A 13,486-nucleotide genomic window follows, 5' to 3' on the forward strand; every position below is an offset into this window, starting at 1 on the left:
AAGAGGGGGAATAGTGGGAGGCTAATTAAGAGGTAGTATTAAAGAAGTAACTACTGATATATTAGACAACGGAAAGAAGAAGAAAAAATGACTATTGAGTTCTTCATAATATTGCATATATAATAACAATAAATTAAATTACTAAATAAATTATTAAGTAGAGGGTAATTTAGTCATTCAGTTTTTGAAAGATATTTTAGTAAAATAACTTAACCTAAAAGTTTTCACACTTATAATATAGTATGATATAAAGCTACTAAACTTTCAATAAATATTAAATTTTAAACTCATAATTTCAAATGCATTGTGTTCAAATTAAGCCTTTAACTACTAAGATGTTCAACCCAAAACATAAGAAAATTAGATACTCTCAAATGTCAATTTAACTAATGTTCAAAGTTATATTAGATTAAATAACATCAAAAAGGAATTAATTTTATTTTTTCAAAATTTGCTCTTATTTATATATTTCAATGTGTTAAGGTAACAATTAATTAAGATTAATTTAGTGAATATATTTTTTTAAGAGTTCATATTTCCTTAATGTGTGCGCCAAAAATAAAATAGTCACTTATTGTAAATCGAAAAGAGTAATTTTCAAGTAGGGCCTACGAAATAGTGAAGGGGGAAAACGTGCCTATAGGGGTATTGCAACTTGTAGAAGCAAATGGTCCAGTTCCTCTTTCTGGACATAGTGTATCAACTATCTAAATTGTCAAAAGTTTACTTTGGGGTATTAAAACCACAAATAGTATTTCTTTTGGTTGAAGAATATCCTTTAAGTTATTGATTAATAGAGAAACCGAAAAACACGTGCAACTTTGTAAGAGCAACCGGCCTAACTGTCGGTTAGAAATGGAATTAGAAGAGTTGACCAACTAGATAATACTCTTACTTAGATATTATTCTCAAATAAATAACATCATCGTTCTAGAGTGCATTTTTAGTAACGTCACTGAATTAATAGAAATTATCTATGAATGTCACTTTACTTTGTTTTATAACCGAAAAGTTATTATACTTTATATATTATAACTCAAAAGTCACTCAGCACTTTTAGGACTTTATTAAATATTATTTTTCATATTTCTTTTCAGCCCAACCATTTAAAAAATCAAAAAATCCATTTAAATCATTACTTGATCATTCCATGACCCAACCCATTTTCTCTTGTTTCCGTTATAAAAAACATAAATATTACTTTGTTGTAGTGTATCATATTAGTTCTCAATATAGTTATATTGAATGTATACATTGGTTTAAGCAAAGTATTAAATAGAGAATAAGGAATTAATCATAACAAACTAGAGGAGTTAAAATTGAAAGTGAAACAAGAAAATTAGCAGCGTTGAAGTGGAAGAAAATAAAAAGGAGGAAGGAAAAATAAAAAAAAGTATTTATGCTTGAAATTTTGACTGGGAAATATTAATATAAGAGTAAATTAAAAGACAATATTCTCGATATTTTAGAACAAGAACGCACATTGCTTATAGTAAAGATAATGTTACTAGACGGCCATTTTTAGTCGAACTGATTTAATACTTTGCTTAAACCAGTATGTTGAAAATCAAGATAATTAACAGCAAAGTAATATTTACGTTTTTTGTAACAAAAATAAAAGCGGGTTGAGTCACGGTTTAAATGGATACTTTTTTATTGTTTAAATGATTGAGTTAAAAAAATATAAAAAATAATATTTAATATGACCTAAATGTGTTGAGTGATTTTTGAGTTACAATGTGCAAAGTATGATGATTTTTTTATTACAAAATAAAGTAAAGTTAATTTCATAAATAATTTCCATTTTCATTTTCCTTATCGCTACTGACGGTTGCTCATTGGCTCACAAAACCTTACTATTATTCGTTTAGTTTAATTAATAGTTATTTCAAATCCGCTTACTTCTGATTTATATTACTTTTTCAATTATAATCTTCTATGGTGCTAATCTTTTTGGCGTAATTAATAGGAGACAATAGAATGCCTAACGGGACAAAAGTTGACATTCAGTCGTAGAACTACACTTATCGTGACATAATTAAGAGAAGATTATAAAAAGTCAAATGGATAAATAGTAGTAGAAAATCTTCCTAGAATTACAATATTTTTGACCTTTTAATTATTAAAAAAAGGAACTAACGACTAAGTCCATGCTACTCGAGAAAATGATAGAAATGGTCCCCTATATTTAGAGGTAGGTTTAAAGTAATCGCTTGAATATAGTTCTGATCAATTTTGGTATTTTAAGTTTGTTAAAAATGAATAGTTTTGGTCTTTAATAAACTCTTACGGTTAGATTTAATAAAAGTTATGGACAAAAAAATTAACAGGAACTCACCTTGAGGGTGGATTTTTTGCAGTTTATGTTATTTTTGGTGTCTGATGCAAAATATTTTAGGTGCCAATTTCATTATTTTTTATTTACTGCTATTGTCTGGTGAACTTATATAGGACTAAACATGAGGGACCATTTTTGTGAAAAATCATTAGAAAAACGTTCTACCAGCCATAAATGAAAAGAAAAAAGAAAAAGAAAAGTCTAAAATAGAAAGGAGGGAAAAAAAATACTCCTTTTCCAAAAAAAGGAAAAATGTGAAAAATCAGAGACCAAAAGCTTGCAATCTTGAGATCCAGTTGACGACAAGCACACGTCTGCACACGCACTTGGAAGTTGGAATCTCAATAATTTAGTTGAATTCAGATCAAAAGTCATAACTCACACACCAATAATTTTTTTCCCCAAAAAGAATCAATACTTATAAAACATCCAATATAAAAATCATGCAACTCTTTCCTCAAATTTTGTAACAATTGATCCGAAAAAAAGACCAGAAAATGGCATATCTTGGCTCATTGAAGCAAAGCTTTGTTGAAACAAACAAAGAAAGATTATTACTACCAAGAAAAGGGTATTCAGAATTGGGAGTAGGTGGTGGTGCATCTTTCACAGGAAATGAGAACTTTCTGGAACGTTTACGCTATCGACTTACTGAGTTTTGTAACGATGTCAAAAAAGTTGCAGCCAAAGCAGTTAAAATGGGTAGAAGTGATCCTAGGAAAATTATATTTTCTGCTAAAGTGGGTTTTGCTCTTGCACTTGTTTCGATCCTTATTTTCTTCAAAGAACCCTTGCCTTACATTGGTAAACACTCCATTTGGGCAATTCTCACTGTTGTCGTCGTTTTTGAATTCAGTATAGGTATGTAAAATTTTCGTTTTTATTTTATTTTATGTGCCTCTGGTTTGCAGCTTTATTACGTTTTTATTGCTAATTTTGGAATTTATCAAATGTGTAGGTGCGACGCTCAGTAAAGGATTTAACAGGGCATTGGGGACATTTTCTGCTGGAGGATTAGCGTTGGGCATTGCTGAATTGTCTCTTATGGCTGGAAAATGCCAAGAGATTGTGATTGTCATCAGCGTATTTATTGCAGGTTTGGTTTCTATTTTGGTGTTTAGTATATTATGGAACCGAAATTGGACCAATTTCGTATATTATGGACCAATTTCGGTTTGATACTTCCGAATTCGGTATGTTATTTGGTTTAAGGTTTTAGAATTTTCTTATTCGTTAATTATTTTTAAAAATATCGAAATACATACTTACATACACAATACGCATATAGTATTAGATTATAACAATAGTTTAAAAGGCACAATTTGAGAAGCTTGCTAGTGTGAAGTAACTGTATAAATTTTGCCATAATTTCTTTATGTGTCTTTTTAATCAATCAAGTTAACAATTTCTGTAGTCTGTACTGAGTGCAGCAGTGCATTTGTTTGCCTTTGGCTGAAAGGAAAATAGCGGACAGGTCATAAGTTACAGAACATATTAGTAATGCTTGATTCATATTATTAGTGTCTACCCCGCATCAAATTTGAGAAATGGAGGATTCTGGTGATCTGTGTGCTTTGAAGTTACGTTCATAGTTCAAAGTATAAACTGAAGCGAACTTTATCAACAAACATTTCCCTGATACATATTTGGTTGAGATTTCTTATGGTTTCTTTCGGTTTTGCCATTGACCCGCCCCTTAAAAACAAAAAAGAAAGTTATAATTCTTTATCCAAGCCGAATACAAACCAAAGTTACTGAACTGAATAAACCGAAACCGAAAAGATAAAAATTGGGTCATACCGAACCGAATGCCGAATAGCATTTTAAGGAACCGAATACTGAAAATATCGAACCGAAATATTTCAAAACCGTACCAAACCGACCAATGAACAACCCTGGTTAGACGGATTTCGATATATAGGTGATTAGGAGCAAAAATAGAGCAAGGAAAGATATATAGAGAGCCTTGCAGACTGGTAACCGGGTGACATGAGCTGTAACTGGAGAACAAAAGGAAGAAGTCCAAGGATGTGACCTCAAATTTCCCCAAAATAAGCTCCTATATTAGTGACACCTAAAACACCAAAGAAGCAACTACAGCTTCAACTTTCACTGTGTAGATCAAAGCATAATTCTCCACTCTTGAATTGAGTGAAACTATTGATATATATATATATATATATGTGCCCCTCGGCTTCCAACTTAGTAAAAGAAAAATAAATCTTTTCAGTACCCTTGGCAGAATGCTTAGGTTCAATATCTTACTGAAGAACATTGCATAAATTTGGATTTGAAGACAATCACACATTTACAATGGTCCAAGTGAAGGAAAGGTTTTTTAGTTTTCCTCACCTCTACGTAACTTGTGCATCAACATCACAGCAACAATCACCATCTTTCTTTTGTACCTTGTATAAGAGTTAAATGGGCCATTGACGGGAAGAGTTTGCTTGGCTACTACATGAGACAAAAGCTAGTAAAACCAATTACTACATATGTTCCAAGGTTTATACATGTATGATATCCTGATCTTCAATCTCTCCCGCTCGTTACCATAACTGCTCTCTCCCTCTCTTTATCCTTTTTTGGGGTGGAAATATGTGTGTATATATATTTCCGGGGAAATTCACTTTTATACTACTCTAATCATTACATTTTCCTCTTTCATTCAGGATTTTGTGCGACTTATTTGAAACTGTATCCAGCAATGAAGCAATATGAATATGGATTCCGAGTCTTCTTGTTGACATATTGTATAGTGCTTGTATCGGGGACTTCAGATTTCGTTCAGACTGCTGTTTCTCGATTGTTGCTAATTGGGGTTGGAGCTACTGTCTGTTTGCTTATAAATGTCTGCATCTACCCCATTTGGGCTGGTGAAGATTTGCACAAGTTGGTAGCGAAAAATTTTAAGGGTGTCGCTACTTCTTTGGAAGGTGAAGATTCTTTAATCTCTTATCTTCAGATTGTCGTTGGACATGACCTAGACATGCTATGCTCGGCTGATATTTGCAATGCTTCTTTTTCAGGTTGTGTCAATGACTATTTGCAATGTCTTGAATATGAAAGGATACCATCAAAAATTCTTCTTTACCAGGCATCCGATGATCCTGTCTACAATGGCTATAGGACTGCTGTAGAGTCCACCAACCAAGAAGATTCTCTGGTAAACCTATGTTGCTATTGATGCTTAACCTAAGTATGTGGCATTTCCTCCATTCCAAATTGAATGGCCTATTCTGCACTATATTATATTAAAGTCTGAAAGTGTTTGTTCAACATTAAATGGTGTGGAGGCTGGTAACTTTTGTGTATTAAAGAAATTGAAAAATAAAGGTATCACACATGTGACTTATAGTGGAGCTTTACATTATTTTGGATGGAAAGAGAAAAAAAATTGTATGTGGACATTCATGTGGGTTTGGTGGAACATCACCTATTTTCTTGGGTTGCTAATTTTGGTAATCCTGGTTCAGTTAGGTTTTGCTGTGTGGGAACCCCCTCATGGCCGTTACAGAATGCTCAATTATCCTTGGGGTGAATATGTTAAAGTCAGCGGTGCACTGAGGCATTGTGCTTTCATGGTCATGGCTATGCATGGCTGTATTCTTTCAGAAATACAGGTATAACTTTTTCTAATTTTTCTTCCTGACTTAGTCTAAAGCAATGTGCAGCACAGATTTTTTTTTATTCCATAAATTTGAAGCCTATCTCACATCTGCCACTTTTTCTTTCTTCGTTTTTTACTTTGATATGGAACTAGGCAGCTTATGAATAATGAATAGAATTATTTTAGATGTATAGGAGAGAAGTACTTAAAGTAATCAGCATACTAGACCTATAAAGTTCCATGTAACCAAGATTAGGGAATAGTAAATACATAGGAACTATGCTTAAGTTAGTATCTGTCAAGGGGGTTTTAACTCTTTCTCTTGGTCAAACATGAAAGAGGCGCGCAGAAGTATTTATTGTAATTTTTTACCAGATGAAAATTAAACTGATTCGTCAGCACCAAATATTCACATTGTTGCCATGTCTCATTTGTTAACTAACCTATTTGGGGCTAAGAACTCAACCATGGAACTGCAGTTCCAGCCTGCTATTTCGTAAATTATTCAGAGTTTACTCCAGTTTTTATAATTTTACAGAGTAGTCAAATATCGACCATAAGTTTTTTCGTGCCATTCATAATGATTAATGTCATGCCACTGGATTGTTCAATAATAAGTTAAAAAATTACTTGCTACTTTAGAAGCCCATCTCAGATACATATATCACTCGAGGTGCACATAAAACTTGAAGTTAGTCAACGCTTAGGTTGGACCTCTTTAAGAGGGAGCACTAGCTGGAATATAAATAGAGTCTTTTACCTCTTAAGGTGGAAGAAAAAAAAGAAAATGTAGGGGAGGGATAGAATCACTACACTATCACGGCCAACTATACCAAATCCTTAATTTAAGGATATGTGTAATGCTATTTATGGAATTACACAAATGGTAATAAATAAGTTACTTTATTTGAATCTTGGGCAGATAGAGAGAATCGAGCCCGCAAAGCAACGTGATACGTAAACATTAAAAAAAAGATATGAATGAATGTTTTAGTGACGAGGAATAATAAATTAGAAATTTAGCATAAGAATACCAGTCACTCAAAACTGAGAACTACATCTTGACATCCAAACTCGAAATTTAAAATGGTTGAACTTTTTTCTTACATTACATATATAATTTTTCTTTTTTCTTCATTAGCGCCTTTCTTCACTAAAGCCAATGCTTAATTTGCGCTTTGTACTTAATACCCCATGGTCATTGGAGCTTTTCACCTTTGATAACTTTGGTTATCAATTCGGTTATCATTTCTAAATGCCAGCTTAACTGAGTACCCTTGCATTTTGGCTGTAACTTTCCCTTCTTTTATTGCTTATGCAATTTTTCTTTTTTGCAAATAACTATCCTAAAAATGTTGAGATGATTTTTGTCCACTAGTGTCATCCTTTTGCTAGCGAAACAGTTTGAGGGCAGCTTCTAAAGAAGCATCTATACACAAAATCTATTAATGCCAGCTTTAACATAGGTAACTTGACACAAAAATTTCTTCTAGCACATGGTGGCAGTTCACCTAGTGCTCTGGTCTTGAAGGAGTTTTGCATTATTTAATGTTACTTCAGACAAATAAAATGTTCTCTTCAAAGATATCAAACTGAAGTTATCTTGTAAACAATTTCTAGGTTATCTACTTAATAGACATATATGTTTATATCCATTGAGATATCTTTTCCTCTTAATGAACTAAAAATACAAGAATCCTTGCCTGCTAATTGGTGACAGATAGCTGCATAAAATGTACGACGGGAAACTGATCTTGGAGCTATTATTGCCTGTTTGCACTTGTTATGATACTGTCCTTGATTACTAAATCAAAAAGATTAAGAATTTATGCTTTAGGGGTTGAGTGGTCATGCAAATTTTCTTCTTGTAGGCAGCATCTGAGTTGAGGCAGATTTTTAGGAAGCAGATTCAGAGAGTTGGAACTGAAGGAGCTAAAGTGATACTGCTGCTTGGGGAGAAAGTAGAAAAGATGGAGAAACTAAGCCCTGAAGATCCTCTCGAAGAAGTTCATGAGGCTGCTGAGAATCTTCAACTGTTGATTGACCAGAAATCTTATCTTTTGGTTAATGCAGAGAATTGGGAAAGTTCAAAAAGACCTAAGAAGTTTGAAGATCCTGAACGCATTCAAGAACTGAAGGACAATGAACCTAAACCCATGCTAATAAACTCTCTTAGTGAAGCAACTCTTCATCTAAGGTCTGCTCACACATTGAAGCACATGGATACTCTTAATCCAAATGTAAGCGTCAACTTTTCTACTTCACAATGGGGTTCCTCAGAAGATGTGTTCAAGCAGCAGACGATGTGGCCTTCACGGCTTTCAGTTCTTGGAGATGTGATTTTGAATGAACGTGAAGTACGGACATTTGAAAGTGCTAGTACATTGTCACTGGCAACATTTACTTCCTTGCTGATCGAGTTTGTTGCAAGGCTTCAGAATCTTGTAAATGCATTTCAAGAGCTCAGCGAGAAGGCAAAATTTACGGAATGCAGCTGATAGAAATGAGGCAGCAGCTCTTTGAGGCAGGTTATGTAACTGTTCCTGCTTTTAGGTTGAGGAGATCTTCTTTCTGCTGTCCAGTGTCACAGTGCTTTATTGCTCTACTGCCAGTAAAGAAGATGTTATCAACCAGAAACTAGGTTCAGGCTTGGAATGAAAACTATTCTTATGAAGTTGAAGATGTTTTGAGATGATTATATATACTATATTAAGTTTTGTGTAGTTGTCAAGGTATTGGTTTCTGTTCTGCAGCATGTTTTCAGAGCCTGTAGGAGCTGTGAATCCAAGAGAAAAAGATTTCCTTACCCAAAGATTATGTATCTTTCTGTACATTAACTTTTTTACTTGTTTCCGATGAAGCTGTAAAGCATAGAAGTTTTTAAAAGAACATTAGCTGGATAATATGGCCTTGTCATACTATGCAGAGTGCATCCTAGCAAATTCTTTGAGAATGACTTGCATGAAATATTAAGTAATTTGCCAAGTGGTTGAAGTTTCCAGTCTAATCTTCCTCTTTATTAAAAGTCATTGTGGTTTTAAACACTAAAAAAGGATGAGAAAGAAATTACCTTCATACATAATATTAATGTGTAACTTTATTCATGTGAATTATTAACCTCCAGCTTCTTTGTTCAGTCTTCCTTCTTTTTCTCAAAAGAATTTTTGAGTCTGCTTTTAAAACCTGTAGTAGCAGCCTCTTTTATTTTGCCAATACTTTACAGTTTACACAATCATTTATTACCCCGAGAGCTATGTGATACCAGTTTACATCTATAAATTTCAAAACCTGTAGCCATGTGATACCAGCATTCCAAGAACCAAAAGTAGTAGTTGTCTACAAACTCCAATAATCTACTGTACAAACTCAAGTGGGTACATAGATACAAGATATAGATATTAGTCTTAGGCAAATACAGGGAGATCTCGTGATTAATCATCAACTAAAACTGATAATGCGAACGTCATATTGTGGTCCTAAATGCCATTTTTGTTTAGCATTCCCAAGTGTTTCTTGCCTCCAAGTTTGACAACATTCTATCAATTAGTATCCCATCTGTCCATCTGACATCATCTAAGAACATTTTTTTTTCTTCTATTTCATCCCACATGTGAAGGGGAGCCTTAGCGTAACTGGTAAAGTTGTTGTCATGTGACCATGAGATTACGAGTTCAAGCAGTGAAAACAACCTCTTGCAAAAATGCAGGGTAAGGCTACGTACAATAGACCCTTGTGGTCCGGCCTAAGTTGCCCGGACTCGGGTGCGGGAATCCGATACGGGGACGGATCCGAGTATCGGATTCGGCAAAATTCTAAATTTTAAGATTCGGGGGTGCGGATCCGGATATGGATACGGGTGCGGGGATTCGGTTAATAAAAAATAAAGCTATAAAAATATTGTAAATTTTGAGAGATATTCTGTGAAAAACTTACATGAATATTGTAGAATTCAATCTTACATTCTCCAAGATGGACATTATTCTTTCATTCTCCTAAATCTGTTTTATTTTTTATTTTGAAAAATCAAAATCCCAATTTTTCTCCCAAATTTATCGATGGACTCCGGTCAAAGTGTCTGAAGTCAGTTGACCGAATCCGGGATGTATCCCGCTCCTGTCCCCGTCTCGTATCGGGACGGGGACGGCACCAAAATCGAAGAGTCCGCGCAACTTAGGGTCCGGCCCTTTCCCAGGACCCTGCGCATAGCGGGAGCTTAGTGTACTACGCTGTCCACCTCCCTCCCCCCTTTTTTTTAAAATTCCATCCCACATGCCTTCCTCTAATAGAATGTTTGCTGGTTCTATTTATTAGGCAAGAAGTGCCACTAGCAACCTGTATAATGACCTTCTATATCAAATGATCTCCATCCACTATTGTTAGCAATATCTGATCTTGACAAGGAATACAGAGGACCTTCTACTTGAGGTAAGCTTCATCCACTTTCATTTAGTAACAGTTCAAATCCTTTCCTGCAGATGAGTATAAGCTCTGATTCTGACTTAGCTTTTTCCATTCTAATGAAATGTCTTTCATGCTCAGGGACCCGTGAACACTGACTCTTTGTAGATATTGCATAATCTTGTTAAAGTTCACCACCGGACAAACATCGTGCTGGTGTCTTATATACAGTAAATCCTGAGTTCCAAGGAACAGTAGAGAGAAACCTGGAGCTTCAATTGTGATTGCAGGGATTGTTCACCATTTGCTTCTGCTTTATATCTACAGGTCACATTGTTAATAACTGCTGAAAACTTCTTACCTGAGCAGCTGCAAGTAAAAAGGAGATTCAATTCATGGCTCAGCATAATTCACTTTCCTACAATGTAAGTTGTCCCTTTATACTTGAAATTGGGTGCATGCAGAAACGTTGACAGCCTAATGACATTCTCTTCCCTGTTTTAAGAATGAGAAGTCGAAGAACACACTTTTGACAAGCAATAGAAGTTGTTTGGAGCCACTTAAAAGTCCTTTCAGCTCTTACAGTCAATCACCAGAGATACCTGGGAGCCCTACTTATGCTATGGAGTTCTTGTGTCGATCGTGGAGTCCATCTTCCAATAATCTCCTGCAAATGTTTTCATCAAGTGTAAGAAACCACCAAACTGCAACGACGCGTGAATTAAAGATCTTAGAATGAGATCAGATTGCTAATCGTAGTCCGAGTTCATTTATAATGTGCAAAAGTGAATAGCAGCATTAACACAAACTAATAGGCCAGCATGAACAACCCTTTTATCTATTAATAGGCCATTGTTAAGCATAAAAAACTATATTTCGTTGAAAATTAGGAAAGAAATCTATAACAAGAACAAAGATAGCCTGCTCAACACTACACTTCTTGACTTGTACAGAATCCCTTCTTGAGAGACACAGGAGGCATAGAGGATCATGAAGGAAAAGAGGAGGAAACACATGAGGATGTAACCAGCCGAGTTATAACCAACAAAGAGGATATCAAGGTATTTCAATCTTCCACGACCTCCCACTGAGGATATAGAGAACAAAAAGGTAAATAGCATAACAAAGGACATCGATAACACTAAGAGGTATCACACTCCTGTGCTGTTCAGAATATCAATGAAGCCTAACTTGTAAAATATTTATGATTAACTTGTTCGTGGACAAAAATTGAAGCTAACTTGCCAAAGCATGCCACTATTCCCTTTCTCTTTTCTCAATTAGCTGCATCAAACAAGTTTATCCTAAACTATTTAAACATGCTTAGAGAAAAATGTCACTTTTTTAGACAGATAAAACTCTTCAAGTATATCATTTTTAGCCTGCAGTTCACCTCTCTTTTGGTCATGAAAAATCAGCTTCATCTCTCATTTTTCTATTAATGTTTGCTTAGCTGGATTTGCATCACATGAAGGAATGGTTTAAAAGCAAGCCATTGGGAAAATTCTTTAGATCACATCAAGAGAAGAAAGAGCGACTCCGACTTCAAACAGCACAACTACATGCTGCGCTTTCTCTCACACAGCTGGCTTCAGCAATTGCTGGCTTTGCCAGCAGCAGCAGCTCAGAAGCACAAGAATGGTACCACATAAATTCTGAAACGGGAGGAGAATGGAGCCATGGTACGGGAAGTGTAGTTGCTTCTGCTGCTGCTCTGATGACTACAGTATGTGCAGAGGCAGCAGAATCTCTGGGAGCAGGACGAGCCAAAGTTGCTTCTGCAGTCAATTCTGGCCTAGCCATCAGAACACCAATGGATATGATTGCAGTAACAGCAACAGCAGCAACCTGTAAAGCTTTCCATACTATTGCTTGGAACTGATAACTCAAAAATATTCAGTTTTTTATGGTACATGAGCTCTCAACTGTATAATTACTAAATTATCGCACCTTGATATTCTGTTACTAGGTCTTAGAGGTGCTGCAATTCTAAAATCAAGAGCAAAGACTGATCCCTTCCCTAGGATCCCAGATTTTTTGACAGTAGGCACCCGAATTTGGATAATAATGCCATCAGGTATGAAAGTAATTAAATTTAGTGAAAATGTTTAAAATCCTTAAAATCCTTGAATCTGGAGATGCAGATAGAAAATGCCGTTGGCACTACATCCTGCCTTCCTATACATGATATTGACATTTTGAGACATAAAACCTCAGGACGGAAAGAAGATAAATGGATGACTCTACACTCGAAGCAAAATCAGCTCGTGCTGAGCCTGAAAAGGAAGTACTTTGGAGCTCTAAGAACTTCAAAAGAATGTAAGTCTTCAAAAGAAGGAAGTATTCTTTTTACCCTTTATTTCAACATTTAGAACTTGAGATATGCCTGATCTATACTCTCTATTATTTCTCTGTGGGAGCTTCAAACTTGGAGTTTCTCCTATTTAGACAGCATTCTTGTTTTATTCAAAAAGAAAAAACAATTGCTGTTACTGACAACCTTACCTCATCCAGACAAGCTTATTAACATCACAAAAGAAAGTCCCGAGGCTCAATACAATTACTTACTGAGCTTGAAGACTAACAATGGGATTATCAAGCTCCTTTTCGAAGATGAGAAGCAATCATGCATGTGGATGTCTACCATTTCCAGTCTCTTAAAGATGTAGAAAGCCTCTTGAGAAAAGTTTTGTTCCACCATTCAGAAGAATAAATCTTGTATCATACCAACACTCTTTATTATCTGTCAACTCAAAAAGTGATCAAGCACCAATACAAAAACCACGTTGTAGAAATATGGATCTTTCATTACAATATTGAGCTACATTGAAGCCAATAATATTCCCAAAAAAGCATTTGACGACTACTGAACAAAACATGACATCAAGTTATTAATTTCTGATAAACCAATGCACTGGCATGGTACTTTTCTACGATCGACATAGTTCACGCGAATAGCACTACTCTCCAAATCCCTAAAATAGCAAAAAATGCTGTCACTGTACTACTTCCCATTCCAAAATGTAGAACTCAAGTTTTATATAACAGTGAGTGTTCCTAGAACCACTTCTAGGGAAGCAAAAGATATATACACCGTATATGGTAAAATATGCTACGTTGAGTAATTGCATAAGAGAGTG

The 13,486-nt window shown here is 35.0% G+C and overlaps 2 protein-coding genes across 2 annotated transcripts; both read left to right on the plus strand.

The window, feature by feature from the left end:
* The first annotated feature begins 2,607 nt into the window (after window positions 1–2,607).
* LOC107802653 (aluminum-activated malate transporter 4-like) lies at window positions 2,608–8,851 on the plus strand. The gene is made up of 6 exons (XM_075251898.1): window positions 2,608–3,199; window positions 3,297–3,434; window positions 5,011–5,274; window positions 5,368–5,504; window positions 5,815–5,961; window positions 7,820–8,851. The coding sequence occupies exons 1-6, from the start codon at window positions 2,836–2,838 to the stop codon at window positions 8,444–8,446; spliced, it is 1,677 nt and encodes a 558-aa protein (XP_075107999.1). The 5' UTR covers window positions 2,608–2,835; the 3' UTR covers window positions 8,447–8,851.
* A 99-nt stretch (window positions 8,852–8,950) lies between these two features.
* Window positions 8,951–13,187, plus strand: LOC107802655 (uncharacterized). Its single transcript, XM_016626186.2, has 8 exons — window positions 8,951–10,373; window positions 10,488–10,771; window positions 10,852–11,034; window positions 11,300–11,407; window positions 11,800–12,196; window positions 12,316–12,423; window positions 12,564–12,665; window positions 12,861–13,187. Exons 2-8 carry the CDS (start codon window positions 10,742–10,744, stop codon window positions 13,013–13,015), a joined length of 1,083 nt encoding a protein of 360 aa, XP_016481672.1. The 5' UTR covers window positions 8,951–10,373; window positions 10,488–10,741; the 3' UTR covers window positions 13,016–13,187.
* Window positions 13,188–13,486: the final 299 nt, after the last annotated feature.

Source organism: Nicotiana tabacum, chromosome 4 (genome assembly GCF_000715075.1).
Source record: "Nicotiana tabacum cultivar K326 chromosome 4, ASM71507v2, whole genome shotgun sequence".
NCBI classification, from domain to species: Eukaryota; Viridiplantae; Streptophyta; class Magnoliopsida; order Solanales; family Solanaceae; genus Nicotiana; species Nicotiana tabacum.

Coding starts and splice junctions, on each gene's coding strand:
- LOC107802653 (XM_075251898.1), top strand. CDS start 2,836: ATGGCATATCTTGGCTCATTGAAGCAAAGCTTTGTTGAAACAAACAAA. Junction 3,200..3,296: donor CGTTTTTGAATTCAGTATAG/GTATGTAAAATT, acceptor TCAAATGTGTAG/GTGCGACGCTCAGTAAAGGA. Junction 3,435..5,010: donor CATCAGCGTATTTATTGCAG/GTTTGGTTTCTA, acceptor TCTTTCATTCAG/GATTTTGTGCGACTTATTTG.
- LOC107802655 (XM_016626186.2), top strand. CDS start 10,742: ATGGCTCAGCATAATTCACTTTCCTACAAT. Junction 11,408..11,799: donor CCAACAAAGAGGATATCAAG/GTATTTCAATCT, acceptor ATGTTTGCTTAG/CTGGATTTGCATCACATGAA. Junction 12,666..12,860: donor TCTAAGAACTTCAAAAGAAT/GTAAGTCTTCAA, acceptor TACCTCATCCAG/ACAAGCTTATTAACATCACA.